The sequence below is a fragment of the Chelonoidis abingdonii genome, chromosome 5, assembly GCF_003597395.2.
Source record: "Chelonoidis abingdonii isolate Lonesome George chromosome 5, CheloAbing_2.0, whole genome shotgun sequence".
Lineage (NCBI taxonomy): Eukaryota > Metazoa > Chordata > Testudines > Testudinidae > Chelonoidis > Chelonoidis abingdonii.
This window is the reverse complement of record NC_133773.1, coordinates 87,122,834-87,145,456: the sequence shown is the minus strand read 5'-3', so window position 1 is coordinate 87,145,456 and position 22,623 is coordinate 87,122,834. Positions and strand designations below refer to the sequence as shown.

Below are 22,623 nucleotides of genomic sequence, written 5' to 3'. Positions count from 1 at the left end.
TTCTTATGTTACTTACCTTTTTAGATTTTAAGGTGTTCAGGGCAGAGACTGTTTTCTATTAGTTTTTGCAGCCTTTTGCACAATGTGGCCCTATCCTGATCACCTCTTAATATTACAGGAGAACCATTATTTTATTAGCCTCACTTTTATTGACACAACTTACATTCTGTTCTTAAAATATAAATGCTGAAACTTGCATCATAGGTGTGTCAAGTTTAACTTAAGATTTTTTCTTCATTTTGCTTGTTCTGCTATATAGTCACATCAAATTAATTTTGAAAAATTTTAGCTTTGCCTAATTTGTTGGTTTAATGGTTTTGAATATAGTTAAATTTGTAAAATGAAACAGAAGGATTAAACTTTTATTTCAAATAGCTATGGTCTGAGATGCGTAGGCATGGGATCTTAAGGGAAGAGTTACGACAGAGAAGAAAGCAGCTTGAAGCTTTAATGGCTGAACATCAGAGGAGAAGAGATTTGGCAGAAACCACATCTACTGTTGCTGCATCTGTTAAAAGTGGTGGATCAGAGACCCAATGTACTCCACAACAAAATAGGATGGAAAAGTAAGAGCATGAGTCCCACCCCTCCTGCTTTATATGGTCTTACCTTTGGAGTCTGGAATCCTTTACTGTATATTAAACATTTGTTGTGAACAATGTCACAAGAGGTACTCCATTTAAAAATAAATTAGTAAGAGACTGTTTTTATTGTGTTTACTTTGAACAAAATTCCACATCCAGTGTTTAAGAGAAAAAGTTGTAAACTATATTTTTTTAGTTTTAAAGGCATACTGGAAATTTATAATCTAGTGACTTTCAAAACATTTCCTAAAAATTTTCTGAGGTACCCACTTCCCTATGAGCTTCCTCCCATTTTGGGGGGGTTTGATGTAATGTTTTTCAAAATGCGTTTTCTCTCTTTTTCCCCATTACTGGGGGAAGACCCATATAAACAAGGAAAAAGGTCTGTATGAAAAATGCTGTCAAATGCCTAAAATACTAGGTTGGCCTTCAGTAGCTCAACTGGCAGGACTCTAGCATGTTTGGAAAGATATCCTTAAGTTGTTGGTTTGATTCCAGATTGAAAGAATGGCTTCTTTTCAAGTGTTAAATCATTTCTCTAAAAGATATGCTATAATTCAAACAAGAGTTAACTCTGGAAAGTCCTTGGTCTCTGTAATATAGCAGGTCTTTCTAGATGATCACAGTGGTCCCTTCTGGCCATTTCAGTTTGTTTGGATTCATAGATAAGTTTCTCTGATATTAGGTGTTAACAATGTAAGTTACAAAGTTCAAACACAAGAAGTTCTTTTTAAATTAGTTGACTGTCTCTGTATTGGTAAGAGGTTTGCAAAATTCATTTTGATGCAACTCGTAGATATAATTGGCATATAAAATTTTATTAGTAGTATTCTGATTTTAGCTGTTATCCTTTGTTAATGGCAGATTGACTGTATCTTTTAATGTCTAATGTTCACTAGAACAGTGGCAACATGGGGAGGTTCTACCCAGTGTGCGCTAGATGAAGGGGATGGAGATGGTTATCTTTCTGATGGACTTCTTCAGGCAGAAGAGGAGGAAGAAGAGGAAGAACAGGAGTCCAGTTCTAATGACAATTTCTCCATGTATCTCCATAACAATGATCAAAGTACATATTGTGTTAAAGAAAATAAGGATAGGTTAGTTGCTTTATTTAATATTGGTCTGATATTAGGGTAAGTTTTATAAAACAGTGTTGCACTTTTTCTACAGAGAGAGCTGATAACAAAATTCTACTCAACAATAGCAGAAGAAGACAGAGGTTTTCACTGAACTGTCAAGTGTGGCATCTAACCAAATCTTTTTTGTCAAGAGGTTATAGCTAGGTTCTGAACTAGCTGTATGCAGTGTTTGAGTAGTTCAAATTATTCCTTCCAACTTGCATAATCAACAGTGGATTTCATCTGCTATCAAGCTGATGTTCCTCAGTCTCTACATATCTTGACAACTCTAAATAATTTAATCTGCTCTGCAAATTTTGCCACCTCATTGTTTAACACGTTTTTCATTAAACATCAGTTTTAGCATCGAACATTTGGGGACACCTGATTGTTAATTTTTGCCATTTTGAAAATTAACCATTTATTTCTGATTATTTTTTTTTGATTGGTTGTCTCTTAGCCATGTTCTAATCCATGGGAGTACTTTGTCTCGCTACATGACTAATTAGTTTCCTTCATAGCCTCTTGCTAAGGGATTTTTTCAAAGGCTTTTTGAATGTCAAAGTAAATCATATCACCCAGTTTACTTTCCTCTATTTTGTTGACCTATTCAAAGAATTCTAATAGATTAGAGCAGGGGCTGGCAACCTTCAGCACACAGCCCATCAGGGTAATCTGAAGGCAGGCCGCGAGACATTTTGTTTATGTTGACCATTTGCAGGCATGGCCCTCTGCAGCTCCCAGTGGCCGTGGTTCACTGCTACTAGCCAGTGGAAGCTGCAGGAAGTGGTGGCCAGTGTGTCTCTGCGGCCCACTGCTTCCTGCAGCTCCCATTGGCCAGGAATGGTGAACCACGGCCACTGGGAGCTGCAAGGGCGCCGTGCTTGCAAATGGTCAACATAAACAAAACGTAATTAATTGGCTGTGCCAGAGGTTGATGACCCCTGGATTAGAGGCATGATTTGCCTTTACAGAAGCTGTGCCCTATCATAGCATGTTTGTGTAGATATTTTATGGTTCTGTTTTTAATTGTCACTTCTACTAATTTTCCTGGTACTTAAGAAAGGTTTATAGGTCTATAATTCCCAAGATCATCTTTATCAGCTTTTTTAAAGATAGATATAACATTAGTTACTCTGTAGCCTCATGTGGTACTAGCTGATTTTAGTGATGGAAACACTCCATTGGTTGGCCATTTGTTCAAACCCATTTGTGGAGGGTGGTATATTAATAGTTGTCATATACAGTTGCATCTTTAGTACAAGACTGGGGCTTTATCCCATACTCTTGCTGAGCACACTTGTTCAGTTTTGCATAATTTTACAATGCCACCAATATGACCCCAGCAAATATTCTGTTTGTCTTACAATGAATAAGCTGTAAAAGCATGTGAGTGTATATATACAAATTAGAAGGATAAATTATTTACTCACAAGTTAGGCTTGCCATATAAAATATAAGAAAAGAAGAGCTGCAACAGAAGATAGTGAATTCCTAGATCTCACTCTCAAAACGAAAGCCAGTTCTCCAACTCATACTGAATTTAAAAGTTAAAGTAGGGGTTTTTTTTGTGCCAGTGAGTAAGTTTCTTGAGAATAAGAAACTGTAACTGCTCTTGCCAAAAAGTGTTAATAGTTTACCTAGAATGGAAATGTTGACTGAAACTATGGACTTTTTGCAAATTTCAGCTTTCTTCTCTTACAAAGTTAGTTTGACTTTCAAGAAATCTGACATTCCCTTTTCCCCAGATGGAAGAATCGCCGCCCTCTTTCAGCAGATGGGAATTACCGTCCATTGGCTAAGACAAGACAACAACAGAATATTAGCATGCGGCGGCAAGAAAACCTTAAGTGGATGTCTGAACTCTCTTATGTGGAGGAGAAGGAACAATGGCAAGAGCAGATTAACCAGTTAAAGAAACAGCTTGAATTTAGTGTCCGTATTTGTCAGACCTTGATGCAGGATCAGCAGGTAAATATCAAAAGCACTTATTCTGGTATCTTATTACTCTATATATGGCATACATTGTAGTGGTGGTGTGTTTTCCTCTAAATCTTAAAGGAATAATTAATCTCTGACTTGAGAATTTTTGGTGACCAGCATTTCCTTCTTTCCACAGACTCTCTCTTGTCTACTACAGACTCTGCTTACAGGCCCTTATAGTGTGATGCCCAGTAATGTTGCATCTCCACAAGTGCACCTTATAATGCACCAGTTAAACCAATGCTATACTCAGCTGACATGGCAACAGAATAATGTTCAAAGGTATGCTATTTATCCTGTATTTGTGAAAAACTTTTGCTACTACTTGTATTGAAATGATTCAGAAGTAACAAAAGGCTTACTTCACTGATAAATATTTTAAATAAATCAAACTGATGCCTGGTCTGTATGTAAAAGTTAGGTTAACATAACTACAGCACTTGGGGAGGTGAAAAATTCGCCCCCCTGAGTGCCATAGCTATGCCAACCTAATCCTCAGTGTGTATGCAGCTGTGTCGACACAGCTGAGTGTGTCCGTTGGGCTAGCTACCGTCACTTTGGGAGGTGGAGTTCCTACAGCGAATGAAAAAAACCTTCCATTTCTGTAGGAATCATTTATACTGTACTACTTTCCTTCGGTGTTTTATGAGCCTTTCCTGAACTAGAGTATTCAGTTGCTCCTGACCAAATATTTCTGCATTCAGCAGAGCTCCCTAAATCACTTCTGTAGCCACATCCTTCATTGCAATGTTTTTTAGTGTGTTGGCTGGCTTACTAGTGAATAATTTTGAATCTTTGAAGTGTCATGAACATATAATAAACATGATCATATTGCTTTTGTGCTGCTGTGAATTCATGGCAAGTAATTTGATCTTCTAGTCCAAGACTTAATAATTTTCTGGTTTGGGTTGCACTTTGGGCACGTAGATTATAGGAGAGAGCCCATCTCCTGAGGCCATTCTTGTAATACCTGTAAATTCCTCCTCCTCTTTTAACAGTGGCATGAGTGAGTCACTCTTTGGAGTGGTCCGGATCTACTTGACTGAATCTGTGGTTGGAAACTTTCATAACTCAGTACCTCCAGAGGGAGCTGGTTTATTTCTAAATACATGAATCCCCACTTAGCATAATTCGTGTGGTTGTATTGGTGAAAAAAATAGAAGCCTTCTTTTGAAGACATATATAGATGGAGGTCCCAAATTTCATTCTGTTGAGCTCTGATGAAGAGTAGAAGAATATACACCATATCCATGTACTTGAAATTGTGGTGATTGTCTGTACAGTTCAGTGCAAATGATGTCACCTGGTCATGGAAACTTGCTGATGAGTGAATGGGCACTAAGTTATATTAATCTTCTGCAGCGTCAGATTTTTCCAAATCTGGGAACTTTTCTTTGAGTTTCTTGTCATGTTGCTGTAGATAGCTCAGAAGTTGTCATGATAGCAGTTACCTACGTTGCCTATAGAGTGAGCTTGTAACCATGAGTGGCTTTTTGCATAAATTTTACCAGCAATTACATGTTCTATTGTTTGTCTGCCTAATATTTCACTTTCTGTCCACACACTTGACAATTCAGAATCCTGTGTATGCTGCCCCAGCACTCTTGGGAAGTTATTGATAGATGTAGACCTCCTAAGCATAGTATCAGGATATCTTTATATTCTTGTACAGTCCATTTTCACTTCATCAGCACAGAGAAGAGTGCTTGATCCACAAACATCAACATGTTTCTCTTGATGATGATCTGTGACTTGTTCAAGTCTTTTCATGACAGGATTCAATGTATCAGCTTCATGAGCTGGTGACTGAAAGATAGACATGTAGCTCTGTGTAGTTTAATGGAGAATTGCTGTTACTGTGCTTTTTCATTAAAAAGTATCCAGTCTGATTTTTGGATTTTCAGATTGATGTTTGAGGGGAAGATAATATCCTGTGCCTGTACTTTCAGAGCTGACTGGCAATCTTTTGTGTGTTCACTAAATCATTCTGCTAGCGTATCTTCTTTGAATTTTGGTTCTGCTGTGATATTAGCAGGAAAAATGGTGTATTGCATCTGGAACATTTAAAGTAGCATGATTTATTGGCTCAGTGTCCTGCAGTATCAGATCTGATGCGAGTTGCCTCTGCCAGGCTGCATACTGTCTGATATGTAATGTGTTTTTGCCCATCAAGTATGTGCTTATTTTATCAATGTTTGCAGTGATATGGGCAAAGCTTCCTTTAACCAGGTTTGATGGCATCACTGTTCCATTCTCATTCATTGACATCAGCGTGCTCTTGGCCAGTGCTGTGTCAACTCAAATTACGTTCTTGCAGCTAATGCAATGCCCAATGTTGTGAAACATCTGGACAAGATTTTTTGTTCTTATTGCCTGGTGAAGTATACTTCCAAGGCTAACGTGTTTGGGTATCCGCTTGTTACCTCCACTTACACTGTAGATGAAATGTGCAATATTTAATGACCTGGACTCTTTATTTGATTCTTGTTTCTCATCTTCACATTCTTCTGCAATGTCATCTTCTGTGTTCTCCCTCCTTACCACCACCACCTTCTTCACCTTCCCCTAACTCAAGAGTAGACTGGCCAGCCAAGATGAGTTGCAAAAACATTTATATGCTGTTTTGGACACAGGCTAGTGCCTCTTCCTCACTGGTGTTTAACCCATGGCATCCAGGATGAGCAAGTACATCTAAGTATGATTTCAGTGCTACATGTACCATTGAGAGAGATTCATTTTCCAGCTCAGTCTTGACAAATGGAATGGTTGATACATTTTCTTCTGCTTTACTGAGGGATGTGACAAAATTTGACAAGCACGAATATTGTTTGTCCTTAGAAATGGGTTGATCACCTAAGACAATGAATTTGTAAATACCATCAATAGTAGAAATTTTTTCTGTGAAGGTTGCTATACAACTTATAAATGAATGTCGGATCTCTTCAACAACTTCATTTGAGAGAAAACAGTAAAAAAATCCATGCCTGTGAAAGTGCCAGAACACGTCCTTTTGGAGCACAGTGTTTTAACTCATTACTAAGTGAGACCATTGCCAAGTCAGGACCACTATGAGTCATGCTTAGTTTTTGTTACTTTTCTCAAGAAATGCTTGTAGCAGTGTAACAAAGTTCCTCCTCTACCTTGGTGGGTCCTGCACTTATTGGCAGAGTTTGCTCACCTCAGTGATCTTCCCCACAGTCTGGGTCAACTTCTTCTGTGTCTGATCAGGAGTTGGGAGGTTTAGGGGGCACCCGGGCCTGCCCTCTACTCCGGGTTCCAGCCCAGGGCCCTGTGGATTGCAGCTGTCTGTAGTGCCTCCTGCTACAGCTGCATGACAGCTACAGCTCCCTGGGCTTCTTCCCCATGGCCTCCTCCAAACACCTTCTTTATCCTCACCACGGGACCTTCCTCCTGGTGTCTGATGAGGCTTGTACTCCTCAATCCTCCAGCAGCACACCCTTTTACTCTCAGCTCCTTGCGCCTCTTGCTCCCAGCTCCTCACAGACACTTCCTCTCCTCTGGCTCTCCCCTCTCTGACTGGAGTGAGCTCCTTTTTAAACCCAGGTGCCCTGATTAGCCAGCCTTGGTTGGCTATAGGTGTTCTAATCAGCCTGTCTGCCTTAATTGGTTCTAGCAGATTCCTGATTACTCTAGTGCAGCCCCTGCTCTGGTCACTCAGGGAACAGAAAACTACTCATCCAGTGACCAGTATATTTGCCCTCTGCCAAACTCCTGTACCCCACTGGCCTAGGCCTGTCACATAAGTTAAGGTGGTATTTCCCTTCTGAGGCTATAAGGTCACTTAACACCATTTACATGTACACTGAACTCGTGTTCATACTCTTCTGCCTCAAGTATATGTTTGTTTAGTTTGAATGTTATGGAACTTCAATCCTGGCAGAAAATGCAAAGACTCCAGTTCACTCTGTGGGGACCTTGCTCTGAAATACTGTTGAGGTTTTGGTGATTGTAACACAATGGGGTTTGCAGTTCACTCTTTAGTGGTAGCTTCAATGGATTTATGAAGTCTGCTAATTTTACCTTTATCTGTGCATATGGCATAACAGTTTTTATGCCAAAATAATGATTACCTTCAGACAGAAGAGTTGTTTAGAATTTTATCAATTGCATCCCTATTCTGGAAATCTTGAGTTTCTGTCTTGCGTTGGTTGCCTCCTGTATTGTAGCTAATCCATGTTTGCTAGAAGCAAAATTTCCTTTTTCACTTGTTGGCAAATGTGTTTTTCATAAGATACTGTTGAGGAACATGTCAGATTCAGGATTGTCTCCCTGTTTTGTCTAAGAAATACATGACAATAATAATGCAATTAACTGTCACACGAATGTTGAACAAATAAATATTTACCAGTATATCACTTATACCATAGCATTGTTATCCAAATCAGTACTAAGAACTCACTCACACTGGAAGCAGAAGTCAGCGTTAGTTAGGTTACTGCTTAGGGGGTTGATAATTAGCTAACAGTAATAAATTTATATTTTTGAAAGAGAACTTTACAGAAATAATTGAGCATACTGTGTTGTGCATGATACTTTGTGTAATGGACATCAGTGCATTTAATTCCTTAACATATCAAAAATACCTGAAAAGTAGTTAGTTTACTTAATCTTAAAAGTCTGTACTGCAAAACCAACAAAATTCCAGTGCATATCATCATGTGACTAGAGGAAGCAGAGAGTATAATCTTCTGCAGAGATCACTCCCTGTATTTTCTGATAGTATGGTATTCAATATTTAGTATCTCTCCTTTACTTTATTTTTTTAAGTTTCAAATGGTAGCAATTTTCTCTTTTGTATTTTACTTACTTTCAAGTTCAAAACTCTTCTTAGTAACAATTTTCAAATTCAGTACATTGAAATTATGAAAGGAAACAGATTTAGCAAATTTTCCCCAGAAATGCTTTATTTCATTAATATCAGCTTATGTGGGAATTTGGCCTACTCTATAGCCATGGTTGTCTGTTAATAGGTAGATGCAAATCTATATGATTTCCATGTTGCTTTAGTTGTTGGGCTTCCTGTATATGAACTGTACAATTCATTCAAAATTGCTGTATTGAGGGGAAGGTGGGAGGAAAAAGTCAGTTTGTTTATGGTCTTTTTGAAATTACATGTATTTGAAATAATTGAAACTATTGTACTATATATCATTTTTGTAACATACCTTTCTTTTCAAAAGTAACTTTTCTGTATTTCATAGGTTGAAGCAGATGTTAAATGATCTTATGTACCAACAAGGACAACAGCAACAGGAGAAGCCACAAAGAAAGCAAAGAGGCAGCAGTGCGCCACCACCTCCATCTCCTACAGTATTTTGTCCTTTCAGTTTTCCTCCTCAACCTATGAATCTATTTAACATACCTGGATTTACTAATTTTTCTTCTTTTGCACCAGGTAGGTATTTCTGGAAATGTAAAGAGAAAGAAATGACTAAATGCAAAGTTTTGGTGTACAAGTTATATAAACATTTTGCTTTGCTAGACTTTGGTAAATGGGTTCTCATGTTAAAATAGTATTTTTACTGTTTTCCCTCTACTTCCCTCTACAAATGGATTAACTTCAGCTCCTGGAGGCCTGCTTTACCACCTTTTCTCCATATGTTTCCCAGATCAACTTGTGAGTTGTGAGCCCAGGCTATCCAAGCAGATGGGCATGAACATTTGCTGCCAAGAGATGGAGTACATATTTTGAGCTCAATGTGGAGGGCCTGGCTTCTATCTGGCAGTGGGGAAAAAAGTGAACTTTTGGTGAAAGATGCCAGATTACAGCAGTGATGTTTGAAATCCTCCTATATGTAGGTCCGGTATAGGATGAGGATTGTTAAAAGAAGTTTCCACACAAGCCCCTGCCATTGTGCAGTAACACTCTTCTGAAGAAGGGCTGCCTATGTGGGGAGAGTGAACATGTTCATTACTTCTCTAATGAGACTGTCAACATTTGTTTTGGATTGAGACTGCCACCAAACAGGCATTATATGTTACTGAGCAGTTACACCAGTACAAACCCTTAGTGTAGACAGACAAAGTTTCTATTTGCATTGGCAGAACTTATCCCTGCTTGAAATCTGGGTAAAAAGCCACACTGTGCAAATGGTAGATTTCCCTGAGTAAACTATAGGTTGCACTTGTGCATCTACAGTGATGGCTGCTCAGAGATGGCTGAAATTGGGACAAATTAAGACAAGGCCCCAGTATCACAGCAGTTTAAAATCAGCTACTGTGGTTATTCTTGTTTTCTTTTTGGTATGTGAAAACCATGGGGGAAGGAGCATTTTAAAAATATTTACTAGAAAGTTGCATGAATGATAAAACTTTGAAGTTGTAGTGATATGCAGTGTATTCTCTAACGTGTGGTGTCACATTTGTTTTTCTTCCCGTGTGGTATATCTTCTGATTAGCTTTAATTTACCCTCACAGGTATGAACTTCAACCCTATGTTTCCCTCTGGTTTTGGAGATTTTGCACATAATGTTACCCCACACAACAGTGAGCAACCACAGCAGCAACCCGTAGATCATAACACTTCTGGAAAAACTGAATACATGGCATTTCCAAAGCCCTTTGAAAGCAGTTCCTCTGTTGGAGTAGAGAAACAAAGGTATTTTAACTATTAATGGTGGAATTCTCCTTTAATCATTCTTTACTTGTAATTTGGATTTGGAACCCATCAGTGTATCGGAGCTTCTACTTGGAAGGTAAACAATTGAATTAAAGGGTGAACAATCTTCATTGTAATTTGCTGTTCCCTACCTATATTATGACTATTTTCTGTTGACAGAAAAGTGTGTTCTTAATTTACAGTTTTTGGTGTGTGTGAAAGATACACTGGGTATAGTTAGGCACAGTGTTTGCTGAATGATTTTACAGGTTTTATATTTAGAAAAATTGTATCCAAGTTTCACAAATATTGAAAGATACTTATTTTAATGAGTAGATGAGATAAATTCTGTTGCCATACAGTAACATAATGTTGTGCTAGAGGACATCATGCTAATAAGAGGGATATATTATTGCCTTTAATCACTGCTTCTTGGAGCAGCTAGTCCTGAAACTCACAAGAGGAGAAGCAATTCTTAATTTAGTCCTAAGTGGCGCACAGGAGCTGGTCCATGAGCTTAACCACTTGGCAATAGCAACCATAATGTAATTAAACTTAGCAACCTTGTATGGGGAAAATACCAAAGAAACCCATCACAGTAACATTTAACTTCATAAAGGGGAACTAAACAAAAAATGAGGAAAGTAGTTAAATGGCAATTAAAGGGAACAATCCCAAGAGTAAAACTTTTTAAAAACACCACAATGGAGGCTCAAACTACATCTATATCGCAAATTAAAAAAAAAAAGGTAACAGGACCAAAAAACACCATCATGGCTAAACAACAGAACCATTAGAGGCAAAAAGACTTCCTTTAAAAATTGGAAGTCAAATCCTACTGAGGAAAATAGAAAGGAACATGAATTCGAGCTGTCCTTAATATTTTAAATTGTCAGGAGATGTTGTGAAAGCCAAAAATATAAATGGGTTCAGAAAAGAATTGGATAAGTTCATGGAGGATACATCTATCAATAGTTATTAGCCAAGATGGGCAGGGACGCAATCCCATGCTTTGGGTGGCCCTAAACTGTGGACTGCTAGAAGCTAGGACTGGACAATGGGATAGATCACGAGATAAATTGTCTGATTCTGTTTATGCCCTCTGAAGCATGTGGCACTGGCAACTGCGAGAAAACAGGATACTGAGCTAGATGGACAATCTTTATATTCTTCAGAACAATATGTTGCTGCACTGATTTAAAAAAAAAAGACACCATATGATTATACAACCATAAATCTGAAATATATATCTCTGCATGATAAACTCAGTGGGTAATGTAAATTTCTTCTAATGCCTGTAACTCTCTTCCATTTTTTTTAAATGTTGCTAATTCTGCAGGAGTACCTTACAGTTGTTGGCTATTGGGTAACTGTATAGGTATTCCTCAAATCATGGATGAACCTATAATTTATTTGTCTGATAGCATTTACAGTTCCTTCCCCAAAGAGCTTTGTTGTGCTATGTATTTTACAACATTTCTTTCTGATAAGGAGTCAGAGACAACCTGAAGAGGAATTAGAAAACAACACACCAGTTTGGCTAGATGACAGCCAGGAAGGAAGAAAAGAAAAACAGTCATTCCTGAAGGCAGGGTTTGCGGTTTCAGTACAAAATATGACATCTGGTAATCACAAAAGTCAGTCTGATACCATCCGGAGGAGAAGAGAGTTTGATGAGGAATCTTTGGAGAGTTTTAGTAGTATGCCTGATCCAGTGGATCCAACTACTGTGACTAGAACATTTAAATCTAGAAAAGCATCAGCCCAGGCCAGCTTGGCATCTAAAGATAAAACACCTAAATCGAAGAATAAGAGGAGGAGTTCTACTCAGCTAAAAAGCAGAGTTAAAAATACTGGTAGGTTTTCAGTTAACCTTAAGGGCACTGAGACAAACTCCATTTTAATCATATAACTTAAATGTTGCTTCGGGTGTACTCTGGATGTAGACAGTATCATAATTAACATTGAAGTTTTGGGAATGGAAATTAATTTTACACAGGATGTGGAGATGGTAAATGATGGAGCAAAAGTTTTATTTTTGTCATCTTAAATGTATCAGAAGTGCTAATGGCTTGAACATGGTGCTTTTAGTGTGGAAAGGTATGAAACCCAACAAGATGGGAGTGAGTTTCGCAGTGTTTAATATTGATAAAATTGTGTTTTTCTAAGAGAGAACTAAATTTAAACTGCAGTTTGTTTAAACAGTGTAACATACAGAATTGTTTGCCAGCATACATACGCTCATGTAAAATACATTCGTGTTGACTTGGGTGCTTGTAATCTGCCAACGTGCTTCTGCATCAAACTTAGGCTATGGCTACATTAGAAATTTCAAAGCGCTGCCGTGGCAGCGTTTTGAAGTGTGAGTGTAGTCAGAGCCGCAGCGCTGAGAGAGAGCTCTCCCAGCGCTGCTTGTAAACCACATCCCTTACGGGTGCAGAGTGCAGCGCTGGTAGCCGCTCTCCCAGCGCTGCCGCCCTGATTACACTGACACTTTACAGCGCCGTATCTTGCAGCGCTCAGGGGGGTGTTTTTTCACACCCCTGAGCAAGAAAGTTGCAGCGCTGTAAAGTGCCAATGTAGCCAAGCCCTTAGTTATTAGCCAACAAACATTCTGTGGTGAATTGCATCTTGCAGACTATTCATTGTTAATACTTCACCACTGCTCTCCGCTCTGTAACAATCTCTAACTCATGTTTGACACCGTCAATGCTAATTACATAGACATTTCAACCTCCCATTATTACAAAAATAATTTAAGTTCTGCAGAGTTTGAAGTAACAAAAGAGTGGTTAACAAGTCTTTGGATTGCACTTTTGAGCTATCATTAAAACTGACTAGAAACAGGTGATATTAAGATAATTTTTTTTTAAGAGACACTTTTTGTTCATTTAAGGTTATGAAGATGCCAGCATTTCTAGTACATGTGAACCTAGCAAGAGTAATAGGAGCAGGCGCTCTGTGCAGAATGAAGAGGCTGTTCAAGCAAAAGTGTTCAGCAAAAAGAATCAAGAACAATTGGAAAAAATAATTAAATATAGTAGATCTACAGAAATGTCCTCAGGTATTCTTTTAATTAATCTGAACAATATTAAAAATTTTTGTAAAAATGTATTGATCCTGTAACTCCTTATTAATTGTTAAGGGTATTTTACCAGTCTTCCTGTGAGCTGTTAAAGGGTTTTTTCAGGTAAGGGACAGTCACTTCATGGCTTAATTAATTAACTGCTGTCACTATTAAAGTCCTTGCTAAATGTGTATATAGTATACACATGTACTATTTTAGCCCTTACATCACATTTTAATCTTCAGAACTGCTGTACAAATATTGTGATAAAGCAGAAAGTGTTTTGAAGTAGACTAAATATTACCTTTTAACATAATTTTGAAACTTAACTGTAATCTTACTATAAGAACTCTGGAGAAAGATACAAGTACTCATTAATGCTATTTTATGGGAGATACCGGTTGTGCTAGATAAAGTGTCATAGCAAAAAACACCAGTTAGAATTTCAGACGATGGATTCCACCTGCACGTAATATTTTAAATTACATACTGTACTGCATGCTGTTTATCTTTCCATTCATGTTCATATTTAAAGGGACTCTTTCAGGATTAAAAAAAAGTAAATCTTTATTTAACAGTCATATCTTTAAAAACCTGCATTTACATTTCACTGTTTACATTGCTTGCTTTTTTGCACTCCTGTATCGTGAACATACTGTACATCGTATCATTTTTAGATTCTTACATGTTGGCTCAATGCTACAGTGTTTGGATGGAAACACTGCTTCCTAAAAGATGTCTAATGCCAAAATTAGTTAAAATAGTGTATTTTACTTAATTCCGTAGAGCAAGGTTTTGTGGAGGAGAAAAAGAAATCTATCAAAACAAACATCTTATGATGTTCCTGTAAGTGTCCCCCATTCCCCCCCATTTCCTTTCTGACCTTTATGAAACAGGTGAACGGATTCACTTAAGAATTGTGATTTTGATCCATTGCTTCTGTACTATAATTAGTCAGACTTTGTCCTTCTCTTCCTTGTAGTTTATGCCTGGTCTCAATATCCAAAAGTTTATGGGCAAATTATGCACTTGAAATTGCATTTGTGGTTCCAGTCGGATCTTTGCATATATGATAGGGTAGAATATGGGCTGTAGTGTTTATCACACTTGTAAACTGAGTCTTGGTTTTAGGAATATTTTGAATATCTTTGGTGTTTGTAATTTAATGTGATTAGATTGTATTTGTTTTTCTAGTTAGGATAATTAGTTTTAGTTGCTTAAAACAAAACACAAAACTTACTAAACAAACAAACCTGCTCCTCCTGTCTCCCCTCCACTAGTGATGTAGTTCAGTTTTGTGTCATTTTAACAAGTCTTCCTGCCACTGATTCATATAGACCGTCTTTATTTCTAGTACACATTTTTGTGTTTTATCACTGTCTGTCCCCGCTTTTCTACAGCACATGCTAGGAGAATACTGCAGCAGTCTAACAGAAATGCATGCATTGAAGCCCCAGGTAATGCATTAATTGCTTAGCTTCAGAACTGTTCACAGCTACTTACTTTTCTTTCTTAGCTTTTGTTCTAGAACTAGACTGTGTTTCTCAATAGCTCTTTTAGTGAATTTTGTGTATACTAATTTATATTGTTGCCAGTATTTTATTTAAAAAAACAAAACAACCCCCCCTCCCACCCCAGGAAAACAAGAACCTTGTGTTTTGCTGAATATTCGATAACACAGCTACTTTGAATCATAACTGGTTTGTACTTCATATTTTTCTTATTTAAAGTACAGTGTGGTTAATGGCATTAACTACTGCTTTTGATACAAAATATGCATGTAGAACATAGTAAAATTAATTTCAGGGGCATTCTTGTGCCCTTAATTATTAGCCTGCGGCTTTGGTAGAATTGATGATTGGATTCAGTCTACCCTGAAAGCAAAGTACATTTAAGTATGTCAGTAAATGTTGAAAGGCCATTATATTTTAGTCTTTTAAAAAATAAAACTGCATTTAAGCACACTTGTAAGACTGCTGAACTAACATCAGATAGTAGATTTAATACATTTGTCTGCATTCTTGAATAATTTGGTAAACTTTGTTATAAACCACAAACATTCAACTGTATTTTAATTAAAGAAGAAACACAGAACTATACCCCATAGTACTTCTGTTACTTTAAAATAGTGGGGAATGGCCCTTTTGTTAGGATCAGTATGTTTATTGAGTTTTCCAAGAACTACGCTTCCTTCTACCATTTTTAAAATAAATAGTTAACTGTTTCATGTAAGTAAAGTTAATAGAACTTGTTGTACTACTCCTGGGGAAATTCTGCACTACTGCATGCACATGGAAACACGTCCCCCCAAAGATTCTCTTTGTTTCACACAGAAAAATGGTTTCTGTGGGGAAGCAAAGATAAGCTGTACAGAGTGCTCACTCACCCTCCCTGGCAGCGCAGGTGCGTCTGTTCGGGCAGCCGTGGGAGAGGTAAATCACTGGGGTTGGAGATGCCCTGGCAGACCAAGGACATTTGTCCGGGGTGGGGGTGGGGGTGGCAGGAGGAGGACGGAGACAGCATTGAGCAGCCAGGGCTGGGTCAGATCAACCTCCAGAACCCTCACCTGGCTGCAGGAAGCTCTGTTGTTGGGACTTTAGCAGTTTGGTGAATATCACCTTTAGAATGCAAAAAGAACAGGAATACTTGTGGCACCTTAGAGATTAAGGTGCCACAAGCACTCCTGTTCTTTTTGCGGATACAGACTAGCACGGCTGCTACTCTGAAACCTGTCTTTAGAATGCAGAAATGATCACCAGACCAAATTTTCTTTGTTCCTTGTTTCTTTAAAGAGGATATCTTTTATGTATAAGGCTAGATTTTTCAGAAGGAAGCTTGTGATTTTGGGTTCCAAGCTTGAAATACCTTAAAGAGGCCTGGTTTTTAAAAAGTGGTCTGCCTACTCTCAAAACCTGTGTCCCTATATATGTTTGTGCATAATGTACTCAATTATATTCCACACCTTTATGTCATTCAGAAACTTAAAGACAAAAAGCTAGTCCTGATTTCTAAAACATGAGAGTGTATAATATAATTTAATTATTATGTTATACATAAATGCTTACATGAAGGCAAACGGTCTAAAACAGTGGTTTTTGACCTATGTTCTGTGGACCCCTGGGGGTCTGCAGACTCTTAAGATTTTCAGAGGGGTCCACATCTGCATTTAAAAATTTTTAGGAGTCTGCAAATGAAAAAGGTTGAAAACCACTTGTCTAAAATATAATTGTATTATGTTTTAAATTTTTGTAGCCTTCAGGAAGCTTTAAGAAATAGTAGAAGTGCTCAGCTGTTTAAAATGTAAACTGAATCCAAGATGAAGTTTTCAAATATAATTGAGGTATATGTCAATAGAGAGAGAACTATCAAGAATATCATGAGCATAGATTGGCTCCTTTATTCCTCTACAGAAACTGGTAGTGATCTTTCCATGTTCGAAGCTTTGCGAGACACCATTTATTCTGAAGTAGCTACTCTGATATCTCAAAATGAATCTCGTCCACATTTTCTTATTGAACTTTTCCATGAGCTTCAGCTGCTAAATACAGACTACTTGAGGCAAAGAGCATTGTATGCATTACAGGTATGCAAAACATTTTATTTACACTATGAATTGAATAAACTTTCTTCACAATATAGATTTAAGATTCATTATATTTTCTAGGATATAGTGACTAGACATATATCTGAGAACAATGAAAAAGGAGAATGCACAAAGTCTCTGAATTCAGCTACCTGGATAGCTTCAAACTCTGAACTTACTCCCAGTGAAAGTCTTGCTACAACTGATGATGTAAGGAGTTCTTGTTTTGTTTTGTTTTTATCTTCAGAAACTAGTTTAATATGAAAATCATTTCTTCATCTTTCAGTTTCTGTGCAGGTTGTTAATGCTGCACTCACCATAGTGACTTGTTTTCCAAAATCCACACTAGTTTATAAGCCATCACTTTCTTGTAAGAAGAAACTTGCTAAAGGATATCTTCACATGGGAATTACGTAGCATCTTGTTTCATTTAATATCGAAAACTAGTATAAAAGCTGGTAAAGAAGACTCAGTGCCCTGCAGTTAATGTAAAGAGCCCAGATTACTTCATATGAGACTGAGATTCTACCAGGAACTTGCAGCACTTCTTGTCAATCCTTCAGCTGTCAAAATTGCTTCAAGAGTGAGAGGATGAGATAGGGAGTGACAGCACTTCCCAATAGAATCCCAAAGACTTAAAACTTTCTGTAGTTTAAGAAATCACAAACACCAATGCCTTATTCAATTATATTACCTATATATGGATGCAAAACAGATCATTATAGAAGCACCCTAAGGTTTTACCTATAAGTTAGGTCATTCGCAGTATGGAAGTCTGGGAACACATTTTGTAACCTTAGGGACAGGGTGAAGAGAGAATCAGTGGCTTGCTGGGATAACTGAGGAAGCATGACATATGCTTGGTTTGTATGTTTTTTTAGGAAACCTTCGAGAAGAACTTTGACACAGGAGCAAGTAGAGATTGTGAACAAAATGATGCAGACAATGGCAGTACCATGTCGACATCTTCAAATTTTGAACCTTTTGCCACTGATGATCTTGGTAAACATCACATTAATTGTCAGTATTAAACAATATATGTGAAACATTAAATACTTTTGACTAACTCTGAAATATATACCTCCTGTATCCTGAGTAATTATGCCTCTTGAACTTAAACATATTCTTACTTTGTAATTCATTATTACAGTTAGGCACATTGTGTTTGCACATGCGTACCTTAATGTAGAATTTAAAAAACTTATAAAAAGTATTTTTGCTCTAAACATAGGCAACACTGTGATTCACTTAGATCAGGCATTGGCTAGGATGAGGGAATATGAGCGCATGAAAACTGAAGCTGAAAGTACCCTTGACTCAGAGGGTTGCTGTAGTAATCTCCAGTGTGTCTCTGCTGTTAAATTAGAAGGTATGTGCATATTTTTATTTTGTGTTTGAAAACAGTATCTGTAGATAATATCAGGAACTATTCACCGGACAATTAATTTCCATCTTAATTATACTTTATTATAATTTGTTTAATTGCATAGGATTTCTGCCATAACTAAACGTGTAGTTTTAACTTAAAAGTACAGTGTATTTTTTGAAACTGATACTTATTAAATAGAGATCTTATGGTTTGAATGCACTTTATTTTACAAGGTCCATCTACTGGGGAGAGTCACTGTGTGTCACAGCCTAGTGAAGTTTCTACTGTTCCATGTCCTCGTATAGATACTCAGCAGCTTGACCGGCAGATCAAAGCAATTATGAAAGAGGTCATCCCTTTTCTGAAGGTAAGAGATTTTTATTTCTGAACAATTTTCTTGATGAACAAAAATCACACAACATAGTTGTACAAAACAAATTATGAAGTAGCAGTAGCTTCTCTATATGTATGGTTTAAACTAGGTTTCCAATTTAAGACAAATTTTGTACCCCATCTACTCTAAAATGAACCGTTTCAAGTTGAAGTGTAAATGCAGAAATGATTAACTTCCAAGTAATCTTACTCTGATATTGTCACCACTGTAATCTGTAGACAACATAAATTAGTTAGATTTGTGACAATAATTCCTACTGGCTGACATTTTAAACCCTCTATATCCTGATGGTTTAACACATTTCCTGATGGTGGGAACTTTTGAGGTTTGCCTATGAAATCAAAGAGGCTTACAACTGTAGATATCTTTTAACAATGCGCTCCAGCATATATAGGATTTTAAATGTTCACAGCCACGGAGTATCTGAAGATCCTAAGATAGTTGTAAAATTTCTGGTGGCTGGTGTGAAGTAACTATATTGGAAAGGTGGAATAGGGCTAGGTTGGTCTTAGATTTTATATAAATAAGGTCTTCACTATAATTCCTTCTGTGTAGGGCCCTTAAGGTTATGACATGGGTTAAAAACACAACCTGGTTGTGCCGTGTGAATAGAATGGAACTGAACCATGCTTCAGCTGTGTTCCCAGAACATGTTACAGCTCTGGAAAAATGTGTCTGTCTGTCTGTAAATGTCAGCTTTAAGATATGGTAGAGTGACCACTTTTTTAAGTGGTGATAATTCTCTTTGTCCCCTGGGATTTGCTAGGAACACATGGATGAAATATGCTCTTCTCAGCTGTTGACATCAGTAAGACGTATGGTCCTGACTCTTACACAGCAAAATGATGAAAGCAAAGAATTTGTGAAATTTTTTCATAAGCAACTTGGTGGCATACTGCAGGTCAGTAACTTGTCTTCATAAATTTTTGTTTTGGGCTATATTGCAAATTTGATACCTTGCAGCAAATAACATAACATAAGAACAGCCATACCGGGTCAGACCGAAGGTCCATCTAGCCCAGTATCTGTCTACTGACAGTGGCCAATGCCAGGTGCCCCAGAGAGAGTGAACCTAACAGGCAATGATCAAGTGATCTCTCTCCTGCCATCCATCTCCATCCTCTGATGAACAGAGGCTAGGGACACCATTTCTACCCTTCCTGGCTAATAGCCATTTATGGACTTAGCCACCATGAATTTATCCAGTTCCCTTTTAAACATTGTTATAGTCCCAGCCTTCACAACCTCCTCAGGTAAGAAGTTCCACAAGTTGACTGTGCGCTGTGTGAAGAAGAACTTCCTTTTATTTGTTTTAAACCTGCTACCTATTTAGTTTCGTTTGGTGACCCCTAGTTCTTGTATTATGGGTATAAGTAAATAACTTTTCCTTATCCACTTTCTCCACATCACTCATGATTTTATATACCTCTATCATATCCCCTTAGTCCTCCTCTTTCCAAGCTGAAAGGCCTAGCTCTTTATCTCTTTCTCGTATGAAGACCCTCTCCAAACCCTATCATCTTAGTTGCCCTTTCTGAACCTTTTTAGTGCTAGAATATCTTTTTTGAGGTGAGGAGACACATCTGTACACAGTATTCGGATAGGGGCGTACCATGGATTTATATAGGGCAATAATATATCTCAGTCTTATTCTGTCCCTTTTTAATGATTCCTAAAACTGTTTGCTTTTTTGACCGCTCTGCGGCGACATTTCAGAGAGCTATCCACTATGACGCCAAGATCTTTTTCCTGATTGTAGCTAAATTAGCCCCATCTATTGTATGTATAGTTGGGTTTATTTTTCAATGTGCATACTTTACATTTATCTACATAAAATTTCATTTTCCATTTTGTTGCCCAATCACTTAGTTTTGTGAGATCTTTTTGAAGTCCTGCACAATCTGCTTTGGTCTTAACTATCTTGAGTAGTTTAATATCATTTGCGAACTTTGCCACCTCACTGTTTACCCCTTTCTCCAGATCATTTATGAATAAATTGAATAGAATTGGTCCTAGGACTGACCCTTGGAGAACACCACTAGTTACCCCTCTCCATTCTGAGAATTTATCATTAATTCCTACCCTTTATTCCCTGTCTTTTAACCAGTTCTCAATCCATGAAAGGACCTTCCCTTTTATCCCATGATAGCTTAATTTACGTAAGAGCCTTTGGTGAGGGACCTCGTCAAATGCTTTCTGGAAATCTAAGTACACTATGTCCACTGGATCCCCCTTGTCCACATGTTTGTTGACCCCTTCAAAGAACTCTAATAGATTAGTAAGATACACAATCTCTAGTCTAAACATTCCTTAAATCTGTACTATAGTGATCTTGATTTTCAACAGTGCTTAGCAATTTGCAGCTCCTCCTGATTTCTGAAAATCAGGTCATAAATTATTACACAAACACTTGCCTCTCTTCTCCCTTCTTCTTTGACATATTAATAAAATAGTACATTGTTTCCTCACATAAATATCACCTCTTCTCATATCTCCCTCCCAGTTGGTCTCTCAGGATGGGACAGTAGTGCAAGTCTGGCAACACAAATACAGATTTGAAACCTATGAACCAGCTGCCAGCATCATTGATTTTAACATAACTTTTTTGGCATTTGGTCAGAAAGTCAAGTATTTGATCAAAACTAAACCACCCTTTCATTAGTGCCCACGTACCACAGGGATTGTGTGTGTTGACAGTACTGAGAGAGATCCGTATATGGTTCTTCTAAACAGAATTGAGCAGTGTCAGCAGACAAATATGCATTGCCCTCTCCTTGTGCTTTGGCTTATTACATGCATGGTTACAAAGAACAGTCAAGTCCTGGGAATCCTGATACCTTCCAGAACAAGCAGCAACTACATGATAAAATATGAACAAATATTTAAAATAAAATATTTGTAAGAGAAATACATCTGCTGAGATGGCCTTTAAAGGTAACCATAATGATGATTTTGTTTGTGGGCATGCACTTGTGCTATACTGAAACTAGAAATTTACTTCACGTGGACCACTGGAAAGTCATCAAGTGATCATGACTTTCAACTTCCATAGGCTTGGGGACAATTCAGATCCGTGACCTGGTAACAAGGAGCTCCATGTTAATTCATGGTGGATTCCATTTAACAGAATATGGCTTAAACAAGCTGCCTAGACAATCTGTTTCTAACTAGCTTCGCTCTGTTTGTAATATGCTAGGTTTCTGATCTTCAGGAGTATATAAGGAAAAGCTGTTTAGTCTTCATTTCAGTTTTAAGATCATGACTCAAACTGAAGAACTTTTTTTCTTTTGACAGGATTCACTGGCAAAATTTGCTGGTAGAAAACTAAAAGATTGTGGAGAGGATCTTCTTGTGGAGATCTCTGAAGTTTTATTTAATGAACTAGCCTTCTTTAAACTCATGAAAGATTTGGACAGCAACAGTATTACTGTAAAACAAAGATGCAAAAGTAAAATGGAAGCAGCGGGAGTGATACAACCTTACGATAAAGAGGTTAACTGCTTAAGCTTTTTCTTTTAAGCATGTAACTTTTCTGATTTCAGTTAATGTGTGCATGTTTAACTTAAAATTATTTTGAAAACTTTTCCTAGAAAAAAGAACATGACTTCTGAAAGCTTATTTCTATTAATATGACATCACAGTAATAAAATGATTGTATATAGGCACATCAATTACAGTTAGTCCTCAGCGGCCTAGTGCATGGAAGACGTCAGAGATAATGCTCTTCCTGTCACATTTTTCTGTTTTTTCCTCATAAGCAAAAAATAGGATCCAACTTTATAAATATGCACAAGTGAGTTTACTCAGGTCAGTTGTCCCATTAAAGTTATTGAGATTATTCATTTGAGTAAATAGTTGTAGAATTGGGCTCATGAGTTTGTTCTCTTCAGTTTCCCCAGTGCACCA

At 37.5% G+C, this 22,623-nt stretch overlaps 1 protein-coding gene across 1 annotated transcript in view; it reads left to right on the top strand.

The window, feature by feature from the left end:
- Positions 1-22,623, top strand: part of PCM1 (pericentriolar material 1) — an 89,265-nt gene that overhangs the window by 51,642 nt on the left and 15,000 nt on the right. Inside the window, 15 exon segments of the mRNA XM_075066430.1 lie at positions 376-566; positions 1,484-1,681; positions 3,451-3,673; positions 3,822-3,967; positions 8,908-9,101; positions 10,124-10,304; positions 11,796-12,160; positions 13,201-13,368; positions 16,782-16,954; positions 17,036-17,164; positions 17,836-17,956; positions 18,186-18,323; positions 18,557-18,690; positions 19,484-19,618; positions 22,012-22,209. Coding sequence (XP_074922531.1) covers positions 376-566; positions 1,484-1,681; positions 3,451-3,673; positions 3,822-3,967; positions 8,908-9,101; positions 10,124-10,304; positions 11,796-12,160; positions 13,201-13,368; positions 16,782-16,954; positions 17,036-17,164; positions 17,836-17,956; positions 18,186-18,323; positions 18,557-18,690; positions 19,484-19,618; positions 22,012-22,209 — 2,694 coding nt within the window.